The sequence below is a fragment of the Hippichthys cyanospilos genome, chromosome 14 (assembly GCF_059441005.1).
Source record: "Hippichthys cyanospilos isolate Australia breed blue-spotted pipefish chromosome 14, RoL_Hcya_1.0, whole genome shotgun sequence".
Lineage (NCBI taxonomy): Eukaryota > Metazoa > Chordata > Actinopteri > Syngnathiformes > Syngnathidae > Hippichthys > Hippichthys cyanospilos.
In genome coordinates this window covers 12,883,739-12,906,673 of record NC_142382.1, presented here as the reverse complement: position 1 = coordinate 12,906,673, position 22,935 = coordinate 12,883,739, and the positions used below count along the sequence as shown (strand labels likewise).

Sequence of the window (22,935 nt, the reverse complement as noted above, 5' to 3'; positions counted from 1 at the left end):
CTGCAAAATGTTCTATACCTTTTTCTTATACAGCTATATACAGCTTTTTTGTGTTTGTTAGTGTCTAAATGACTTAAATGACTGCATGTACAGTAAATGTAGTCACTGAGAACCTACTACTGTATATGTAGTTACTGAGTACCTACTATATCTTAAATGCAGTCAGACATCAATCCCATATGACAGATTGAAGCAAACTAAAGGATCATAGCAATTGCAAATCAATGGATGCATCAAGGAACAAACCATTTCCAACAGTAAATATAGGACCCTGTATGACAAAGGTGATGAATACACAAAAGGTGACATGACAACAATACATGACATGTACATGACGATACATGACAACCATAGCAACTGCTATCGCAACACAATTGCCCCAAGCTCAACATTTTTAGGAGTCATGAAATTTCATGGGGAAAAAAATTCTACAGTAATAGAAGTTGCCGTGCTCATCATTTTTATTACATGCATTTTAGAGTCACATCAGCTGCCTTAAAAGCTGCACAATCAGTGACCTGAGTCAATTTGTTTTATGTGGTGTGTCTGTTTTTTAACTAGTTTTCACAGTTGCCAAACATCTGCAACTTCTCTGTCTTGCATTTCAGCTTGAAGTGCATTGTTTGACTGTTATGACAAGTTGTTTTTTTTCAAAGAAATGACTACGCTACACCTAAGATAAAAGATTGCGATTAGCGGAGCGGTGAAAAAAAAAATTCCTTTGTTTTCCCGACTCCGAATTTAGGTGTCTCGTTTGATCCAGACAAAGCGCTGAACACGTTCTGAAAGCAGCACCTAATTAGTTTGCCGTTCTCTCCCGAAGCCTCCAGCTCCTGTACCAAAGAAGACAATTCGACAGAGGAGTCTTGTGACAAGGGAGAAATCCTTGGACCTCCCTGACAGGCACCGGCAGGAGGCTCGGCGGCGACTCATGGCGGCCAAGCGGGCGGCCTCCTTCCGGCAGAACTCTGCCTCCGAGCGAGCGGACAGCATCGAGATCTATATTCCCGAGGCTCAGACTCGACTTTGAGAAGTTAGGTTCAGGGGAAACTTGTCTCCCTGCTCACATAGCCTTTTTTCTAGACTTCTACAGTATTTTCTTCTCCTATATTTATTTATGCGAGCTCTAAAGCCATCCTCAGCGCCCCTCGCCAACGCCATCGGCCCGTAGGATGTGCCACCGGTCCCCAAATTAGTTCTATATCGGACACGGGTTGACTAGTTCCCTTGCTAGTAATCTGGTTGCCATACGTTCATCCAGCATCGTGCATGAACTTTTGTTTTCTGTAGTTTTCCAACATTTTGCAAAAGTGCCATTTGAAAAGTGTAGCTTACTATCAACCACTCATTTGGGCTACAAAAAAGAAGAGTATTTTAACTAGGCGAAGAAAATCTCTTTGAAAACTCTTTTTAAGTAATTCACTTTTACTTCCCAAACTTAATGTGAATTGAGAAAAGTGCCAATGCTTAAGATACCTCGGTCAGTGTGCCCTAATCGTGTTGGAAATGCAACTTCTTCTTTTTTGACAAAATCGGGTTGTGGCCATTTCGCGTGGAATTGTTGGGAAAATGGCCTCTTCAGCTTGCACATTTTAAACACCTCTTCCATTCATCTGCTTTTCCTGCTGCAAACAATCGATATTGACATTGACTTGAAACTGAAAACGTTGTGCCAATTATTTGCATCACGTCATTGCAGTAGGAAAAACGGTTTGTGATCTTAGATCAAAACGTGTTGACTGCACTAATGCACTTGTTACAGATTCGCTGTTTATAAAATTATTATTATAAACATATATTTTTATTTATACAGTATTTCACCATGTCCATAGCTCACGCCGCCTCATTGCTTTTGACTCACGCTCATGATCAACCAAATAATATATTTGAGTGTGTCGTGTTAGGCAAAATGACTGGTGTTTTCGTCCATAAAAACGTGACATTGTCCAGTTTGACTTTTTGTTTCACCAAGTTGTAACCAACACCTCACATCATAGCAAATCTACCGTGGGATTTGTCACATATTCATATTCACTTTGCACACTGATTCACATCCTTAAGTTAGCATGTTCCAAGCTTGCTAAATTGAGAGGTATTCATCACAAATTTAAACACGGTTTAAAATTGAACGTTACGTGGCTCGATGTGCTCACTGATTCTACACATAAGGTACACCTGCGCAATCTCATAACATTCATAAAACGCAACATTAAATTTTAAATTCTGCCTTTACAAAAACAATAAAGCTCAGTTTGTACTGACACTGTCAGAGTGAATTGGTTTAACAATGTGTTGCTGTAATAGAAATGCACTGTGTCTGACTGAAAGGTATTGCATTATTTTTCTCCATCATGTAGCTAAATAAGACAACACAAGCACCCCTTAATATCTTGTATTGCACTGTGAGACCTTAATGATAAGCACATTGCTACATTAATACCTCTGTGACGGTTTCACTCAAACTGAGCATCATTGCCTTAAGTGAGGCAGAATTACAAAAATGCTTTTTGTTTTTTACTGTACATCAGTACCTGATGTATCCACACAATTGGCTCTGTTTCTGATGATGTGCTCTAATTCACACCTAAGAGAGCAAGAGTAGACATTTTTGAGTTCTGGTTTATTTTCGTGCTGCTGTGCTGACAGAGACAAAGAGAAGGTGAACATGAGGTCAGAGTCTGTGTTGACTTTGTGCGACTACTCTCTGGTGGCATTTCGCACGTTTCACGAACGCAGTGCACATGTTGGCCATCAGCACTCCTTTAAAACTAAGATAAGGACTTTTATGAAATATAACTTCCATACACTTGCTAGCCACTCAACATTTGGTACATATGCACAATGCAATAGGATTCAGAACTGCTCTGCATAACTATCAAAAGTATGAATCGATTTTGATTAACATGTCTGCAAACTCAAAATAACCTAATATATATCCTGGCAAGAACAGCGCTCAAATGACACTTTCCTAGAGTTTAAGTACAACTGGTTTAATCTTGTAAATTTACCTTCTCTGCACAAATGAACACACAGCTATTATGGTCTAACACACTGGCAACAAGGTGCGCACAAAATGTCCAAACATTGGGCCCAAACCTACATATTCATGGTGGCATTGGTTGATTCCATATACAGGAATTTATTTTTGGATATTTCCAAAATTGGGAATAGTATACTCTGACTCTGTTCCTTGTGATTTGCTGGTGATCAATTAAGGGTTTACCCACTCACTCTCCTGTTGAAAATTGGGATGCTCCGGCACACATTTTGTAATGTCCCATTGAGGACAAGAGTTATTAAATGTATAGTTTTCCCATGGCAAAAATTATACACATATTGCTGCCTCAGTGAATCATACGAGTTGCAAAATATTCACTATATTACTAAATACTTATCCATAAATTCATAAATACATAAAATATCACATTTTCGGGATAATATCTTGCATGACAAAAAAATCCAAAGTACAACGTGCCTTTGTAAAGTTACAACTTGCTGAAACTACACAACGGCACATCTATGGTAAAGTATACATTAACAGATTGACAATAGCATACCACCCCTAATTAGAATAAATTGAAATCCATAACACATGCTTATGATGGGGAGGATGGAAATAGTCTCTGGTGTACTTCCAATGGCTTTATTGAACAAATTGTAGCAAATGACAGGAAGTAAATGCACACTCTTAGACGACACTACTACACACTTACTGTATGTGACCGGGTGGGGGCACAGAGCTACCGGTGAGCAAAAATGATGGACCGTCGACACGGCTCAGCACCCCAAGTATCTTAAATGCAGGTTAAAATTGCTGTTTGTGACCGGGTGGGGGCACAGAGCTACCGGTGAGCAAAAATTATGGACCGTCGACACGGCTCAGCACCCCAAGTATTTTAAATGCAGGCTAAAATTGCTGTTTTACCAATATTAGCTGAGTTGGACATACAGTGGCTCCAAAACATCACCTAGCTACTACAGCACAAGCCTATAACCGTGCAAGATAATTTCACAATTGATTAATCAACATAGCACGACCAAACTACTGCAAAGCATTTCACCTTGGAATATTGGGAGAGCAATGTAAACATCTTAGCTTGGTCACATTGGGAGTAGAAGACTGGCAGAGGCTCGGACACGTGGCATGATGTCGCCACGCAATCATCCAACACAGCGCACACACCAGCTCTCACGTCATATATGCACAGGTATAAATAATAAAGAAAAATATCATTTTTAGCTTCTCTGCTGTTAGCCTTTAGGCCCTTTGTTTGCGCCTGTGTATATTTTTCTATGTTGCGCAATGTCATACCAATACTACCAATAGCATCCCTTGTTCTTCGTCACATGATTTTCTTCACCCATTCACAGATCCAGTGCTGTTTCTGTGTAGCATTCAAATTAAATTTGCCTAAACCTGTAGAAACTTTGTTCAAATTTCGAGGGATTAATGAAATAAATGGGGGATTATTATTGAATCTGTTTTTATATTGTGCAGCTGTACCAATGTATTTTCTAGCTCCTATCCCATTGAGGAGCAAATGCTGTTGAGTGTCGGTAGCAGCTAGTAAAGAAGGCAGTTCTTTCGATCTGGTCAGTCTTAATTGTTTCAAAGTAGTCTTGTTTTTTTATGTTGCAAGGTCTCTTTCTGACTGAGGTTTGAACATTGCCGAGTTTCAACAAAGGTAGCTCTCATCAGCTTTAGGTCGCTTTAGTTCTATCGTTCTTAAGAAGTCCTTAAGACTATCTAAAACTGTCTTAATTGTTCTGAAACTGTCTTGTTTTTTAGGTCGCAAGGACATTTTGAATATTCAAATTGATTGGGAACAACTGAGATGCGAACATTTGCGAGTTTTTACAAAGGCAACAAATGGTTGTTCACATCAGGAAATTATCAGGCTCTGTCGAAGGTCGCAAATGTTCTGAAGACATTCTTAAGACGATTCTGGAACAATTGTTTTCCTGTCATATGGAAATTTTGAACAAGTTCAAAATTCTGACAGGAAACGAATCAAGGCTGTTTTAGAACAATTAAGATGTCTTAAATACAGCTTAAGAACAATTGTGATCTTGAACGAAACCTGACGAGATCAAAAGAGCCGTTAATAATGTTTCGTAGATTTTTCGACGCATCTGGGTATTTACACAAGCAACATTAGACATGCGCGCAGTCTGTTGTTGATCACAAGGTGACCAATATAACAAAGCTCAAATTTTGCCAAAAACAAGCATAGAAGGAAAGGGTCTTAGAGTATGCTTGCCCCTTTCATTTATGAGGGGATTGGTGAGGTGAGAATCGTCATCCAGCACAAATTCGTGACAACAAAGCATCTCTGTTGCCAAACCATCACAACTATTTTTGTTCATTTTCAACGTGTTAAAGCTATTGCACCTGTGATATTTTTTATAATCCTGAGCAATTAGTGTTATAGACATAACAGTGTAAACTGCACTTGTCACCATGGTAATAAACAAGCCACAACTCCACAGAATGCATCATTTATCAGAAATATAGCCCTTCACATGTGGGTATATCAGTGTCATTACATCATTGAAATAAAGCTGCTCATAAAACCAGACTAGGTAAAATTAACTTGAGTGGGCGTCTTTGGCAGAGTGCATTATTACAATACATGGTGTGCATTTCAGTCTGCAATGCTGTTATGGACAAATTTTCTTCACACTCCGTCAACCGCATGTCCCAAGTAGGCATGAGGCAAATCTGAACATACAAAACGTTAATACATAGGGTGTTTGATTTTTTTTTAATGCGATGTGTGCATTTTCTGTGCGCTGAGCGGGTGACAGTGGTGCACAGTTGCATATGCTCGTAGCTTAGAGGAAACATTGGCCGCTACCTTCATTGACACTCGCCAACGTTAGCATGTTTGTGCGGGATACATTTTACGAACGCTGACTCAATTTACCTTCCTTTTTTTAAACATCTGAGTGTATGGGTTTGCCTGTCACTGTTTGTGAAAATACGTGCATTCAAACCAGACGCATGTACACTTCATTTGATTTGAGAGACTTTACAGTTTGACGGAGGGAGCGTGTGAAGTTGATGCCAGCCATTTGGCAGAAGCAGAGACAATCCCCTGCTGTTCGTGCAGAGGCAGGCAGACATGCAGAGAGACGGGCCCGGCCTGACATATGCTGGCTTAGAGGAGATGCGAGTGCCGCGCCGGGCCCCCAAACTGCTGGCGTTATGTGCCGTTGTGTAGCTGCGGGCTGTGTTATGTGAGGATCTCTGTTCGCTGCGCTGGGTATTTTCACTCTGCCTTTCACTAGGCAAAGCAGCTTATGTAAGATTTTGGGTCCTTGGTGAGATCAAGCAAACTGCCTCACAGGGCCCTCCAAAAGCCGCTGTTGATAAACGTCTTGCGGAATCCCGGCCTTCGCTGTTCAACTACATTGGGCGAATTTCAATGTGGATTTTTTTTTTCCCGTGGCCACGTATAATAAGTAGAACATAAAGAGATCATTGTAAATTGTCAGTGAGATGAAGGTCATACGTGAGAGGATATCCTGTATCCTTAAAGCGGGGGTGTCAAATTCATTTTTATCCTGGGCCACATTGTAGTTAAAGTTTCTGTCAAAGGGCCGCCTATGACTGTGAAGTCAATTAATTTTAAGTGTGTTTCTCACACACTTACCTAGTTTTGAAATCAGAAACTGGCAAAAAGCTGTTAAAAAAAAGAGTTTTGAAATAAGAAAATGTTTTTTCCCTCACATATTTTTAAAAGTTAACTTGCAAGTTTGGTATTTTAGTCAGAAACTTGAAGTCAAATCAGCATTTCGCGACCACAGCTCATACCTAAACACACATCGGGGCCTTGCTATTTATGGGCAAATATGTACCGTAAGACGCAGACACTACCATCCACATACGTGTTTTAAGGTTAGCTTGTTTTGTATTTTTTGGTGGGCGCTCAAATGTTACAGTAAATATTCCTAAGCATAATACTAAGGCCAAATGACTTTTAAGAGTGTGTGATTGTACACATGAAAAAAAATGTTCATATGCACTCTATACCACATATTGCTGATGGGCCACCACAAAGAGAGTTTTGCTATAAACCTCTAAATCAGGGGTTCTCAAACTTTATGGAGAGACCCCTTTAAGAAAATCAATTTTCCAAAGACCCCAATTGTTTGCGGAGGAATAAAAAAAATAATTTAAGCCAAACTCAAGTGCTCTTTTAATTCCACAACATACTCAATTTGACAAATGGTATTTTGTTACTTCTCAGCTAAACTCAAGTTTAGAAAATAAAAATTGCAAATTGCACACCTCCTTGTAAAAAACTGTGTCAATTTCCCCACTAAATGTTGCTGCCAATTATTTAGTCAAAAACAGCATTAGCTTCATTGTCTCATTAGCAAGCAATTGTAGACACAAAACGCATTTTGACAAATTTAAAAATTACATTTTTAAAAATATATTTAAAAATGTATTATCCTGGTAAATAAAATTAAACAAACAAATATTTATAGATATTTTTGTATTTTTTATTAATAACCCAATGTTCTGTCCATCCTAGATGTTACAATGGCTTCTATCTAGGTAGAAAGACAACGCACTATCAACAGCGGCCAGAGGCGGGGCCAAAAAACACTAAGACAACCAAGGCGCAAATCTGCAACTGTTAAAAGATAAACTAAATCAGTTCCAAAACACCCAAATTATTTCACGGCCACGGACCTTCGGCGGTCCGCAGACCCCACTTTGAGAACCACTGCTGTACACTACTTGTGACGTGACAGTAGAAAGACAGTGTGAAGCTCGACAATTAATTCTACAAGGAAAGGACAGTACAGCAATCCCAGACATTGAACGTCCCTGGTTTCAGTTCACATCCTCCATGTCAGTGTTTTGGGAGGAAAAGAGAAGAGGACGAGAGCCCTCTTGGCAGGAAGTCACTGGCGTGATGATAAATTAATCGCCAGTCAGCCACCGTAACCTTGTGAAAACACCAAAGGCAAAAATCATAGTTCCACATTAAAATACCATGAGGGCAGCACATCCACTCAAAGTGCCATCTTTTTTCACTTATCTAACACAGTGGAAAAACATTACTCAGCCACACATCTTTTTCCAGAAGTAAATCATTTGTGCTCCATTAACGCATCTTTTCGTCACATTTTCAATATTTCATCAGCAGCCTCACCTCTGGGTCTGTCTGATTTTGAGCGAAGCACCAGATGTGAGATGTGTAAAGGGGACATTTTTTTAAATCCAAAAGTTTGGAACTTCAAGATTTCCTTGAACCTGTGAAACAATTCTATGATTACAAAGGAAAATGGAAAAAAAAAAGTAGTTGTTTAGCGAAAAATATTTTCTTCTTATGTATATCATATCTATAGTGTGGATGAATATGCCAAATATTCAATATTTGTAAAGAAATATATATACATAGAGATATACAGTATATAAATCTATAATATGCTTCACCGAAACAACTATTTTTTGCTGTTGCTCATGTTCTGTTGTCACTTGCTTTCGGATTATTTTATAAACTGATATGATGGCATGCATACTGATTCTGAATGTAGACTTTTATATTATTTATTTATTTTTCAGTCATTTTACTGATGTAGCCTACAATTGTTATATTATTTTTGACGGAAACGAGTTTCTCTGTGTATTTATTTATTGTATTGTTCTTCTTTTGTTTCTGGAAAGACCTGAAGAAGTTTGCCTCTTGAGTTATTTGATCATCGTCGTCATCATCTAATGTAAATGATTCCTGCGATTAAATTTTTGGACAAAAAAAGTTTGACAAACTGTGTGGTTCAATTGTGCTTATTGTAAATTCATTTGTAGAAGTAAGACGAAACAAGTGTAGCTATACTGTGTACACTGCCTGCTAAATGTGCAGTGTATGAGTGAAAACGTTAAAGGTGAACATTTTATTTTGAATGTTCTTTGCTTCTCAAGCGAGACACACCGTGACGACTTAAACATAGACTGAGAATGCAATAACCCAGCTGAATGCAATGACTTCAATTGGGTTTTGACTTCAATTAGGGGTAATCTCGCCCCCTGCTGGCAACGAGAAGATCTCCGAAATACCGTCGCGCAAATAATGCAAAGAACAGGACCATCAAATGTTGTTGCTATTTTCTTTCTTGTAAATATCTTTTGTAGTTTTCTCACGTTTAAGGTCATCAAACCTGAAAATATTAAAAAGATAAAGAAAACTGCAGCCGCTACTGTTTTGCAGTTATTAGGGACCTCTGTGTTTTTATTTCACAGTTCACAGTCCACTTTCTACTGCAAATGGACTGGAAATTATTCGTTCGTGCTTAAAAAAAAGTTGGATGGTTTCTTTTTTTCCCAATGCTAGTTTTTAGATATTATACACTCTAATTTTCAATGAGCCCTTCATCTATTTCAAAATGGATATTTTGTTTTTTTAATTCATTGTGCTGCAACGTGTCTTCTGTAGAACAGCATATGCAGCCTCAATGTCATTGAATTGTAGTTTTCATGCTCATTTGCAGGCACTTTGGCATTGGAATTTTGAATTTGGTACGGGTTTTAATCTACCGGTAATTTTAGTTAAAAATGATACTTTAAAAGTATTATTAATTTTAGTGACAAAAAAAAGACAAAAATAGCATCATGTCTAAGGCTTGTCAGTTTTTTCCCCCTCACATTTGTCGTCTTTTTTTAAAATGCTTGTTGATTCCTAGCCATTAAAAAACACATTACTACAAATACTCGCTTTTTTATTATCTTTTAGTCATTTTTAGTGACTTAGCATAAGATACATGAGATGTTTTCAGAGACAATGCATTACTATAGGCAAGATCTTGTTCTCTTAAAATTATTTTAAAATTAAGAAAATACAAAACTAAACAACAACAAAAACTAAAAAGCTCCCCACACTATAAATCCTTTTTAAATGGCCATGTAGATTGCATGCAAGGAGTTTTGGCCATCCCACACATTTTTATTCCACATGGAGTGGACTTTTGCTTTTTCTTTGACATATGGTGCTCAAAGGACACAACTAAGGTAACATCCAGGGGGGGGGAAAGGAAGGAAACAGAAACATCTAATTTGATTAAAAAATATTTTAATTGTTTCATTCTTTAGGCTATGTGATACAGTGTTAGAAAACTAATCCGGGCAATTAAATACAGGCACATTCTTTTTCTCAATGATTTGGAATGTTTTTAAAAAGTGGAACTAACTTTATAGAGGGGTTCAGTAGCCTGGTAAAGATCTATGTGACAATAAATAAAATATTCGAATTAATTTACATATTAGAATGAAAGTACAATTTTTTCATGACCTCTAAGTACCTTCGAACATTTGGACAATGTGATGATTTTTTATTTTTTTTTCCCATGGGGTGCATTGCTGATGAATCCCAAACGTAATATGGTACATAAGTAAGTCCAACTAACAAGATTTTGGGCGAGTTATTGCTAATTCGAACAGGATTCAAATAGACAGGTGATGCTATTATGATTATGGCACAAAAAATGTAATTAAATCAACAACCAATCCAACCACTGCGCGAAGGCCTTAGCACAGTGCCGTATGACTGATCTCTGCGGAACATATTCTTTCCTTCATCCAATGCAGAGGCTCAGAAAAGCCCGTTGACCTGTTCAGTCTCAGGATCCAAGTCGATGTCATAGAAACAAGGCCTGGTGGGCAGGCCAGGGATTGTGGGCATCTAGAACGAGAGACAATAAAAGCCACTGTAATAATCCCCAGAAACAATATGAGACAACAATTGAGGTTATTCATACGCTGAACCTACAGTGCCAACAAGCGGGAAGAGGAAGCCTGCGCCAACACTTGCTCGGATGTCTCTGATTGGCACAATGAACCCTGTTGGCACGCCCTTCTTGTCCGCCTCGTGGGACAGCGACAGGTGAGTTTTCGCCATGCAGATTGGGAGGTTGGCAAAACCCTGGAGGGAACATGTTTTTGTCACCGCAAGGAAGGTACACGCCTGACGGTCCTTCAACATTTAAATGTATTCCTTGTCAGATTCACATGAAACGCTCATGACTTCTTGAAAGGAAAAACAACCAAACAAACAATGTCAGCTGCAGACCTGTTTGGTGTAGCGCTCCACTTTGAGCTGGGCCTCTGGGAGAAGTTCAATATCATCCGCTCCATAGATCTTCTGAGCAATTATTCGGATCTTTTCAGTAATAGGAAGCTAATTATAAAAGGCGGAAGACACAGTTAATTAACTGACTGAACACAAAAGCACAAAAATGCCATTTTCAGTTCACACATACCTCCAAGTCATAGAGGAACTTGAAGCTGCTCGGGGCCTCCGAGGCCTTTTGGACCGCCTGTCCCAGGGCAAGAGCGCCCGCTCCACCCTCAGCCCAGTGGTCGCAACGAACAGCGTCAAAAGCGCCGGCACCTTTGGCAATGTTGCACACCAGGTCCAGTTCAGCATCCTTGTCGGTTCTGTGTCACATCAATAGCATGCCCGAGAAACCATAAGCTACCCATATTCAATTGGCTTGGAAATGCTTGTTTCGGACATAAATAGGACGTTTTTGTAGTTTCAATCTTAAGGGATTGAGTGGCATGAGTTCAACAAGCGACATTTGGGCAGAATGTGAAAGATTCTAGAAAAAAATGAGGCTTCAAACTATTTATTTTCACTACCGCTTGAAGTTCACGCTACGTTCAACTCTCTTTTATCCAGACAGCACTTTCGAAATGGCCACTTCTGTAATAAAGCGCTGTGCACAAACATACCTCTGGCATACATTGCAAAAAAAAAGAGCATCTATTGAGTGTTTAGAATGCTTTAAGCAACAGATAGTATATTTGAACGCATACACATTGAGGTATATAGGCAACAGAATAATACTACTGTACTGTATTGGGAAATCTTTATCGTCTACACACAAAAAAACATGCTACTGCACGTCATTTACAGTACTGGTGAAATTCTTCATCTACTGTATTTCTCCTCTCTTATACTGCCCCACTGTGGCCAAGTAACATATCAGAAAAAGATGCAATGAATTAAATTTACGTCTTAAAAACACATTTAATAATAACATTTTCTAGTATGGTCTCCTGGTATTAGAAAATAATTTGTTGCTAGGTTTTTAGAAAAGCTGGAATAGTTTAAACATATTTTCGATTCATTTCAACGGGGAAACGTTGTAAATGGTATTTCCTCTTCAGTACACCAGGGGTGTCAAACTGGTTTTAGCTTGCTGGCCGCATGGAGGAAAATCTATTCCCAAGCACATCATCACCATGAATCATATAACATTAGCATTACGATTAATCCAAAAACTTTATGTTGTTTATATATTAAAAAAAAAAAAAAAAATCAGCAAATTTTGGCACTTTACAAAATCATCTTGCAGGCCGGATCAAACTTGTTTGCAGGGTCAGAACTGTCCCACAGGCCTTATGTTGGACACTGCCGAAGTACACTACATACCTGTACCGCTTTCTACTTTACAAGGCCCTCAAAGCGCTTTAGAGTTGACTACTTATTCATATGCTGATGAATAGGGGCCACTGGGGGTCAGTGTCTTGTTTTGAGATATGAGCCTTTTGAGTTACAAACTTGGTCACAGGACTAAGCTCATAATCTCAAGGTGCAACTTTACCTTTGCACTGAAATAACCAAAGATGAAACTTCAGTAAGATATACATTTTGTTTCTCTATTGTATTCTCTATTGAAAACTGTTGCAATAATTATAATGACAGCTTATATGTATGTAGCATCTCAGAAGAGACCCAAAGACCTGTAATAACCCATAAGGGCAAATTAACTGTTGACTATGTCAGGTGAGCCATGTTAGCAGAGGAGCAGCAACTAGCGAGCATCGGTCACCATCTGACAGCCAGCCAGCTTGACAGCGAGCGAACAGCGGTTTGAAGCAATGAAGATGGACTTACTTGAAAGCGTTGACAGCCACCACCACAGGCACACCAAAGAGTTTGGCATTCTCAATCTGCTTTCTCATGTTGCTGCAGCCTTTTTCCAGCAGCTCAAGGTTCTACACACACATAAACACCAGAGGAGGGCAACATTTTTTTTTGCTGGTCCATCATTTTTCAGTCATACGTGCAACAAGAAGACAAATTTATACAAGTCTCTTAACCCTAAAATGTAATAAACCGGCAAAAGGCATCTAAGTGAATGTAGATGGGATTAGAGTGCAATTGGCAATCATCTGGATGTCTGTTCTTATTTATAACTGCTTGGCTAACTATTGTACGTAATGGTTTCCATTCCATTTGTCTAAATGTTATCTCACACAGGTTACAAGTAAAATAAAGTATTATTGAGCTTGAATTTACTAAAAAACTGCTTTCGATTAGGGAATTAAAAAACTTAACTATATTACATTTTCTGGCCAAGAGCCAATCAGAGTAAGCTTGGAAATGTGTTGTGCACCCATTGGTTACTTGAAAGAGTGACCTCCTTCAAGAGGAAACGCATCCCAAAATGCTCTTATCAGCTAGCATTTTTTTATGTAAATCATATTTAAAATGCAAAATAACACAAAAACTCTCTCAAGAGTTGATTCTAAACCTTTTACCTTTCGGTTGGTATGACAATCCATCTGAGCGAGATTGTGTTCAGTGGGCATTTTGGTTCATGAACCCTTGACTCAGAAAGGCACCATAAACACATAAATCCCGTAAAGCCAGCTGTGTTATAGCTATGAATGACAAGTAATGCCTAACTCTGACAAACACATTGTTATGTTTGACCGTTGGTTTATGTGTATTATTTCAACACAGTAGCTTTGTTTGAACAAGTGTACAACATGCATGAAAGAGAGGAACAATTTCATATTGGAACACCACAGTAGCCCACATCACATAATGGATTCTTTATCTGTATTAGAGAGACACTGTTTAGGAGTTCATGAATATTGGATGATAATGTTCTCTCAAAGGTGAAATAAAAATAAAAAATGAGATACGAAGGCTACAGTAGCCTCTGTGAGTGGGAAAACATTGTCAAGCACCAGAGTACATTACCTCCTCAATATATTCCTTTGGCAGCGGCATCCCAGCAGTAACCTAAAAATATATATAAACTGTATTGTTTAAATGAATAAAATAACAGTCATTCATTAATCATATGAATGTTCAGTATTCAAGGACACGCTAACAGGCAGAAACACACCGAGTCTAAGTAACAGGAATTATTAAGTCTGCTTCACAGTTCTGAGGTTAGGAGCCTTTTTGTGTGAAGTATTCATGTTTTCTGTACTTTTGCTGGTTGTATCAGGGTACTCACAATTTCCTTCGCATTTCAATGTTAGGTTAAGGTGAGGACTAAGTTGTCTATAGATGTGAGTCGTTGTTTGGCTCCAGCTATCAAGACAAAAACTATGGAAAAATAGATGGACTATACTATTTCAAGTGGAAAAGTAACGTGGTAACTAGTATGAAGACAACCTAATACAATTATCGTGTGGCTAAGAGGTCGTGGCAAAACGCACCGTTGGCCCTCCGCCATGCATCTTGAGAGCTCGGACGGTGGCCACCAAAACCACCACGTGGGGTCTGAGGCCGGAGTATCGGCACTTGATGTTGAAGAACTTCTCCATCCCGATATCGGCGCCAAAGCCAGCCTCTGTCACTGTTAGGGTCCAATGAATATGAGGATAAAGTCAATCAGATTCAAAAGTGGAGTTAAACTGCCAAGAATAAAATAGAACACACATCACATGAGCATGAACCATTCATTTCAACTTACCAACAAAGCCCTCTGGTCCAACCAATTTTAAAGCAATTTTATCAGCCAAGATGGAGGAGTTGCCGTGGGCGATGTTGGCAAACGGGCCAGCATGGACGAACACAGGAGTTCCCTGTAGAATTGGATAAATCAAAAGATAGAATTGAGCCTGGTCATCCTAATGCTTTTCTTTATTCCCCAAAGTCTTTGCTCAAGTTATAAACTCGTTAGTAACATAATGTTCCACCCACCTCCAAAGTCTGCATAAGATTTGGCTTGATGGCATCTTTCATTAACACAGTTAGTGCACCACACACGCCCTACAAGACACATGGAAACATAAACCACTAAAGCTCAACACCATGTTGTCTATTACTTGTCTAATTGTGATGCTGTATCCTTTTTAGTCAATCAATGCTCCTGACCAGGTCTTCAGTGGTGATGGGCTGTCCATCGCGACTGGTGGCCACCACCATTTTGGCTAGCCGCTCACGCATGTCCGCCAGGCTGCTGGTGAGGGCCAGTACAGCCATGATTTCACTGGCTACTGTGATGTCAAACTGAGCCTGATCAGACACAAAAAAACCCAAACAAACGGATGCTCCTTATTCCACAACAATCCCAACTGAATTTTTGTAGTTGCTGTATATACTGTACACACACACACATAATCACAGTCACTAGTCAGCGCAGGTAGTCTTGCAATACCTAATGACTTTCCCTAGAGCTATATTAAAAAGGCCTTTACAAAAATATGACTGTTTTGATGACACTGTCAGAGATATATTCAATTTAAAAAATGTAATGCAGTAAGAGAAATTAATTAGGTTTCAATTATCAACAGTGAAGGAATGAATTCCTTCTAGGAATCTGTTTGGTTTTTCTAAATCAAACACTTAAAAAAAAAACTATGTTTTGCATTTTCCAGTTGTTATGATGCTTCCTTGCATAGCCGCTACTTTTTTTTTTTTTTTTTTTTTTTTAATTTACCTCTCTTGTATAGCCCTTTTCAGTTGGCGACTGTCCAATTGTGATCTTTCGAAGGAATCGATCATTGGTATCCAGCACTAGAGGTACAAAAAAAACAAAAACATGACGAATGAATAATCCCACATTAAGTTATACTACTTCACGTAATGTATATTTTCACCTCTCTGCCAAGTCACTGAGCTTGGGTCAATGTCCAAACGAGCAAAGCGGGTGATCTCATCCTCAGTCAGGGTGTTTGGATCCGTTTTATTAATGCCTAGTTTCTATAAAAAAAATTAACAAAGCAAGAATGTGAAGGCAGTGCAATTAAGCAATACACACCATAGAAGAACCAATGAGACTAATAAGAAATGACCTTTAGTCTGTTGAGCTGGACTGGGGAGAACTTCCTCTGTCCTCCGCTGAGGGGAACCAAGCGATTGTACAGAGCCTTAAGAGGCATAGAGTCATAAATACAGCAGCTATTAAATTATAATAAATAAATAAATAAAACAGACAAAAGAGAAGAGCCACCTTATCACTTTGTGTGGCCTCATGGAACATGCGGGCGTCAATAGCAGCGGCCACCAAGTTATTCGCTGCTGTAATTGCATGGATATCCCCAGTGAGATGGAGGTTGAACTGAAAGAAAAAAAAAAGTTGATTAGAAATTGTAAAAAATAAAATAAAATAAAAATGAATATAGAGGATGTGGATAAACACAGCAAATAATACATGGGTGTAATGCAATGGTTGTAGCATCCCTTTATTATGTATAATAAATGTAATAAGAATAAATGTAGAACAAAAAATGACACTTTAACATCTCCATTGGGGTGGGGGGGTGTCTTTTTTTTTTTGTAGTCAGAGTTTTGAAGAACAGTACCTCTTCCATAGGAATGACTTGAGAATATCCCCCTCCTGCAGCACCACCTGTAGACATAAATCAAAGCTCTGAGTATAAAATGTGTAGCACTTTAAATTCCAGCAGCAGCTCAATCTCAAAAATCACCTTTAATGCCAAATGTGGGTCCCTGCGAAGGTTGACGTACGTTAGCGAAAACATTCAACTTCATGTGGGCTCCCATTGCTTGGACCAGGCCAATGGTGGTGGTGCTCTTTCCCTCCCCCAGTGGAGTCGGAGTAATACTACCAATGGAAACTCATGTTAGCAAAATCAGTCGACATGTGACTCCTAAAGAGTGCTGTGACACAGTAATACGAAAATTGTCTAATTTCACTAAATTGGTCCTAAAATTATTTCCGAACAATAATAAGTAAAGCATACCCAGTGACCACCACATATTTGCCATCTGGTTGCGCCTGTAGCCGCTCGATGGTGCTCAGATGCACCTTGGCCTTGGTTTTACCGTATAGATCCACCTCATCTGAGAGCAGACCCACTTCTTTTGCCACACAGTCAATGGGCTTCGGCAGACAGGAGCGAGAAATCACAATGTCGCTGTGAGTGAACATATACACAATTAAAATCACACCAAATTGCTTGTATATAATTCAATGGGCTTTGATGCAATTGAGAGGACAAACCTTGGCACAGGCTTCTGAAGTTTGAGTTTGGAATAGGAAATAGTCCACCGCCCTGGTTGATGGCTCTCCAAGAAACGCTTCGCACTCAGCACTGTGTTCTGAACAAACACGCACACTTTTATCATTCACAAAATCACTGAAATTGAAAACTTCATGTCTACAGAAAGTAAATGATTTGGTACAATTGTCCTTACCGCCATCAGCATGGCCACTGTCATTGGTCCGACGCCTCCAGGCACTGGAGTGATGAAGCCTGCTTGCTCCTTGGCTGAGTTGTAATGTACGTCCCCCACAACCCGTTTGCCACTGGGTTTGCTCTCATCTGGACCACATAAAAAGGTCATTAAAATAAAGAAAAAAAAGAAACCACTAGACTGAAACCTCAAAAAGGTAAGCAACCTGTAATTAGATTGATGCCACAGTCTATAACTACTGCTCCTTTCTTGATCCATTCTCCTTTCACCATCTCTGCTTTCCCGATGCCAACAACGAGGATGTCTGCTTTGCCAACCTTGATGCAAGCATAAGAATGCGTTATTTTTATGTTGTTTACATTGGTGTTGAATTCCCACAGTGGCAAATACACATGTGGACAAAATTGTTGGTACCCCTCAGTTAAAGAAGGAAAAACCACAATTCTCACTGAAATCACTTGAAACTTACAGAAGTAACAATAAATCATCAAAATCAGCCATCACTTTTGAATTGCTGATTAACATAATTATTTAAAAAGACAAACTAATGAAACAGGCCTGGACAAAAATGATGGTACCTCTATAAAAAGATTGAAAACTATTTGACCAGACTGACATGATTAACTCAGGTGTGTCCTTTAATTGACATCACAGGTGTCCTGGTGGACTCACTAAGGTCTTCTTTTTTATATCGGTGCTGCTTATCTTTTTGTTTTAACCGTTTTCCTGTTTTTGTTTTATTTTTCTATTCTTGTAATATTGGTTTTAGTTTGTGTTAATTTGTGATTTTCGGCTCTTTTTGTTTTTTAGTAATATTGGTTAAAACCTTTAGCATTATGTTTATCATTTTGTATGTACTGTATATCTGTTGTTTGACCCCAGGAAAAGTAGCTAGATGAATCATACATTCTTATACACTCCATTTAACTTTGTGTTAAGTCAGTGCTTCTCAATTATATTTTGCCAAGCCCTTCCAGGAAAGAGAAAACCTTTCACGTACACCCCCACTCAACGCGCTGACAATAAATAAGATTAATATCTATAAAAATTCTACAAGTATATCTAACCCTGTATCCTTTTTAACATTAATAAAAGAAAAAAGAAAAATAAATAAACTTTACATCATTTATACGGGTTAAGCCTTAGTCAAAAACACTTGATAGAAAAGCATGTTGTAGTTTGTACCTCTTCAGCCAATTCCACAGTTTTGGAATGACATGTGGTAACAGTGGCATGGTTCCAGAGTAGAAGGTCATGCATCGGTGCACCTACAATCTTGCTGCGACCTAACACAACTGCTCGTTTCCCTGCCACTGACACACCTGCGGCAAGGGAAAAGATTTTTATTGTTGTTGCTGTCAGTATATAGTCTAAGTAACTTTCAAGACCTTGTGAAGTCATGCATTGCTGCGGAAGGGTGGATAGCTGCTTTTTATTTTTTTAATTCATTCAAATTTTAGAATTTTGTTGTCATTTCACAAGATCTTTGGGGATGTTATTTTGCTCTGTTTACCAGTCTGTCTGATCAGTTCCATACAGCCATTTGGAGTGCATGGGATGAAGCAGTCGCTCAGGTCTCCACGAGACAGCTTGCCAGCATTTATGCTTGTAAGCCTTAAAACAAACAGAAAGTAGGTCACTTATTAGACCCTATTAGATCAGCGTTTGACGTGTCCTTGTACATTTCTAGGACTTAATATGATCAATGCAGTACAGAGATCTTAAATGTTTGGTGGAGTATAATCTTGGCTAAAACGACCAGTCAACAGCAGCAGAGTTCTACTTTGTGCCATCCTTTCGTCCCACACACAGCTAACAACTTATAGTTTAATATAACTTAGCACAACTACAAGCGGCAGTCATACAAAAATCTTATTCTATTGTCATACTATTCCATTCATGTTTTTTTAATTAATGTTTGAGTAATTTCCAGAAATAAAACATTCATCCATCCATCTATTTTAACCATGTCTCTTACTCAGCAGGCATGAAAAAGATGAGAACCATCCCAGCTAACTCTGAGCAGAATTCAACCTTGTAAGTTGCTTAGGCAACCACAGGGAACACATTTAACAAGTAACAGAAATGTAAAAAAAAAAAAAAAATTAATATGGAACATGATTAACCAGAAATTCTGAGCTAAGATTTTTGTAAAATTTTCATCCCCGTTCCAACACTGCTGCATATGAAGGAATTTTGTCATTATATCTGTTTCGAAAAGTTATTTAAACTTGATAATAGTAAGTCCATAAAGATTTTAAATTAACAAATGGCACCTGTTTTTTTTTTTAACTCATTCTGATTTCTAACAAAGAGCAAAGACATTAAATTAAATTAACAATTAATTTTACAATTAATCACGTGTGCTTACCCGTCTACATCCTTTTCGGGTGCCACGGCATTAGTCACCTTTTCTGTGTCAATCTTGTGGACCGAGTCTAAAGGCAACTGGACAATGAGGCCGTGGACAGAAGAGTTCTCATTCACCTCTGTGATACTGTGAAGAATCTGTGGGGGAAAAATATAACTTGAGCGGTTTCCATAGTGCCCCACAATTTTTAATGCCTGAGTAGCCTACTGTACTGCATCTCAAGGTCTGTTTCAAAGATTCTGACATTCAAGAGAGCGTCCTCACCTCTTCCTCAGTTGCGGTGTTGGGAAGTTTCAAGTGTGTAGCATTTATGCCAATCTACTCAATAAAACAAAGAGATCACCTTACACATGACTGCATTATGTCTTATAAGATGAGTGAGGAAGGAAATGAAAACACTTGCCTCAGATGCAGCCTTCATCTTCATGCCAATATAGAGGTTGGAATCATCCCGGTTTCCGACCTATAGAGATATAACTTTAAAAATTAGAAAAAAACATTTTTTTTAATTGAACAGATTGGAAACTGACCAATAAGCAAATGCCAAATCACATTAGCATATGACATATGATCAAGAAAGGACTAGTGCACAAATCAACTGATTACTGACCTGTAAAATCACAAGGCCAGGTTGGAAGTTGGGGTCCTGAAGCTTCATCTGTTCTACATCCTTCTTCAAACTTTCCCTCACCTGCCTGAGAATAAAAGAGCACAAGCAACATTGACCTGCTCAATCATTTTTTACAGAGAAGGGTTTGAATACTGTACTATATGTACATGACTTATTGTATTACTTTAATTGGATTATGTACTATACGAGGGGCAAAAGTAACTATACAGTGCCAAATTTTAACTGTCAATTCAACTACAAATAATATAAGGGCATAACTACCACTTCTGGAAAAATGTGGTTCATGACATTAAAATGATCAAGCAATGTCACTTCACATCGAACTCATCATATGTGGTAATATGTCACTTATTTCACTGATGTGATACTACTGTATTCCTACTTTTGGACCATCCCGTACATAATCGTGTTTGTGTTCTAGGCGTTTTTATTTATTTGTAATTGAGCTGTGTATTCATATGGTACTGTATGTAATATCTAAAGAAAACATACCACAATTTAGAAATACCCTATTTAAGTACACCCAAGGGATTGTTTTATATAATTTACAGCACTTGATATTTTAAGGACTGAAACATTTTTCAAACAAACATAATATGTCGAGAGAGCTCAAAAGAAAACGCAAAAAGAGTATTGAAAAAAAACCACACCTGTAACAGCTGTCATAAGACTTTTATCTGAGACTGCAAAAAGTGTAGTGCTAGAGAGGTTCATTGTATCACATTTTTTACTTATACATTTCAATCAATAGCAATAGCGTTATCTTGGTACTTAATCTGGTTGTGCATGCAAAATCAGGTGACCTAAGTCCACTAAACAATGGTTTTGTTGTTGCTCTTAACTTTAATTATTTAATTAGTGAGGATAAGGGACACAAAGCCAATTTTCATGTTAAGGAAACAGATAAGTCAGATGAGCCAATCAAAGGTCAAACACACAAACCAACAGAGATGCTGGACTTCACTACACTTTCTTTTACAGCAGTCATACTATTGTTATAATTTTCTCCATGTGAATCGAGCTCAACTCAGATCGCAATTGTTCATTTTGTCCTCACAAACGAGTCACACAATTGTTACCTTGTCATCAGAGAAGCATGAGACTTAAGACATAAGACATGACTTTGAAAAAGAGGGGAACTAATTTAATCAGGCTGACGTGAACGTGATATTGCACGAGTTGCACACAGCAAGTCATTTAAGGCCTCTTTATTAGACATGCATGACAGCATTTACGCATATCAAGTTAGAAGGGGATATATCCATCTTCTGTAGGCTATAAATAAGAATTAAGTTGATTACCACAGCAAAGATTATGGGAACATTCTTAGAGGAATATCTTCCCCCTATTGAAAGTGAGCAATGTGTACACATGCCAAAAACCCTTAAAAGAATGTCCTTGACTTTTAAGCAAGAAAAAAACAAAAACAAAAAAAGATTACACACATACGTGTTTAGTAAAACCTTATGAGCTAATGAGTGCAAGGCTCATGAAAATTGTGGCTGGTACATGCAACCAAATGTACTGATTTTCAAAAAGGATGTTAAAATTATGCTTGAATACGTTTTATTATTAATTGTTATTATGTTGCAATAGACAAGACAAATGTTCTTGGTAAAAGAACCATCTGAACTAGGTTACTTGACCAAGAGGACAAAGATCACAAACACACAAAGTTGTTACACAATAGACTGCAACATGTACTGTAGAATCGCTCATGGCACAGTTATGCCTGTGAGAGTCAGTATTACATAACAGCAATACCGCCTTTAATTTAAATTTATCAATTATAAATATACATTTTTAAAATCGGAGAGAGCGCAAAATCGCATGGGGAAAGTAATCCTCAAACGATTACGAACACTTATTTTTTAACGGAATTTCTGACATTCAATCACGTGGTCTACACTTTGCTTGAATATACACAATTTACAGTTTTTAAAAATACTCTGCAAAGGTAGTTGCACTACCTACCCACTAATGTTTCAACACACGGAAAAATTAAGCAAGTGTTATAATTTTGACTGTGCAGAAGAAGCAGGCACGTGTTGCTGCATCATTAGTTAGCCAGAACACACAACCATGTCGCGCTGAGCTGGGTAAATTCAGCGCTGCCATAAAGCACATGACTTGGAAACGCCAACAAACATCTCGAAATAAAAAAAAAAGACTTACGCCGAAACCTCCTTCCCACTAATGATTTGCGCAGGCATCTTGGTTGGTTGACAGACTCAACTTTCTCCCTATACACTCGCCCTGCTTAGCAAATATATGGCTCAAAATTTAGTGAAACGTAAAACGACAAAACTGACGTAAAGCGCTCTTTAGGTAATCTGGATAGGACCGATTTTAACCAATTGGTGTCACGATGTGACAAAAGGGGAGGGATTATACTGAGATTGTCAATAGAGGAAAACCAATTGAGTTTAAATTTAAGCGCCACTGAAAAGTTCTATCCACCAGTTAAAATTCCTGTGTACCATTGGCATTGACGTAAAGAACATTTTATC

The 22,935-nt window shown here is 38.4% G+C and overlaps 2 protein-coding genes across 2 annotated transcripts in view; one reads left to right on the top strand and one right to left on the bottom strand.

The window, feature by feature from the left end:
• dlgap2a (discs, large (Drosophila) homolog-associated protein 2a) overlaps positions 1 to 2,209 on the top strand; it is a 44,225-nt gene extending 42,016 nt beyond the window's left edge. Inside the window, exon 11 of the mRNA XM_088433764.1 lies at positions 824 to 2,209. Coding sequence (XP_088289890.1) covers positions 824 to 1,030 — 207 coding nt within the window. The 3' untranslated portion in view covers positions 1,031 to 2,209. The remainder of the gene's footprint in view (positions 1 to 823) is intronic.
• Positions 2,210 to 10,063: 7,854 nt separating this feature from the next.
• On the bottom strand, positions 10,064 to 22,723 carry mthfd1b (methylenetetrahydrofolate dehydrogenase (NADP+ dependent) 1b). Its single transcript, XM_088433801.1, has 27 exons — positions 22,601 to 22,723; positions 20,405 to 20,489; positions 20,198 to 20,257; positions 20,059 to 20,112; positions 19,795 to 19,931; positions 18,937 to 19,037; positions 18,609 to 18,745; positions 17,629 to 17,740; positions 17,424 to 17,551; positions 17,230 to 17,327; positions 16,970 to 17,143; positions 16,694 to 16,830; positions 16,568 to 16,614; positions 16,216 to 16,323; positions 16,058 to 16,132; positions 15,863 to 15,965; positions 15,703 to 15,779; positions 15,138 to 15,278; positions 14,964 to 15,032; positions 14,734 to 14,845; positions 14,477 to 14,616; positions 14,010 to 14,051; positions 12,915 to 13,015; positions 11,272 to 11,449; positions 11,082 to 11,189; positions 10,782 to 10,934; positions 10,064 to 10,694 (listed from the first exon to the last, which is right to left on the bottom strand). Exons 1-27 carry the CDS (start codon positions 22,636 to 22,638, stop codon positions 10,605 to 10,607), a joined length of 2,805 nt encoding a protein of 934 aa, XP_088289927.1. The 5' UTR covers positions 22,639 to 22,723; the 3' UTR covers positions 10,064 to 10,604.
• Positions 22,724 to 22,935: the final 212 nt, after the last annotated feature.

Coding starts and splice junctions, on each gene's coding strand:
- mthfd1b (XM_088433801.1), bottom strand. CDS start 22,638: ATGCCTGCGCAAATCATTAGTGGGAAGGAGGTTTCGGC. Junction 20,490..22,600: donor AGTGGGAAGGAGGTTTCGGC/GTAAGTCTTTTT, acceptor TTTTATTCTCAG/GCAGGTGAGGGAAAGTTTGA. Junction 16,831..16,969: donor AAATATGTGGTGGTCACTGG/GTATGCTTTACT, acceptor TTCCATTGGTAG/TATTACTCCGACTCCACTGG.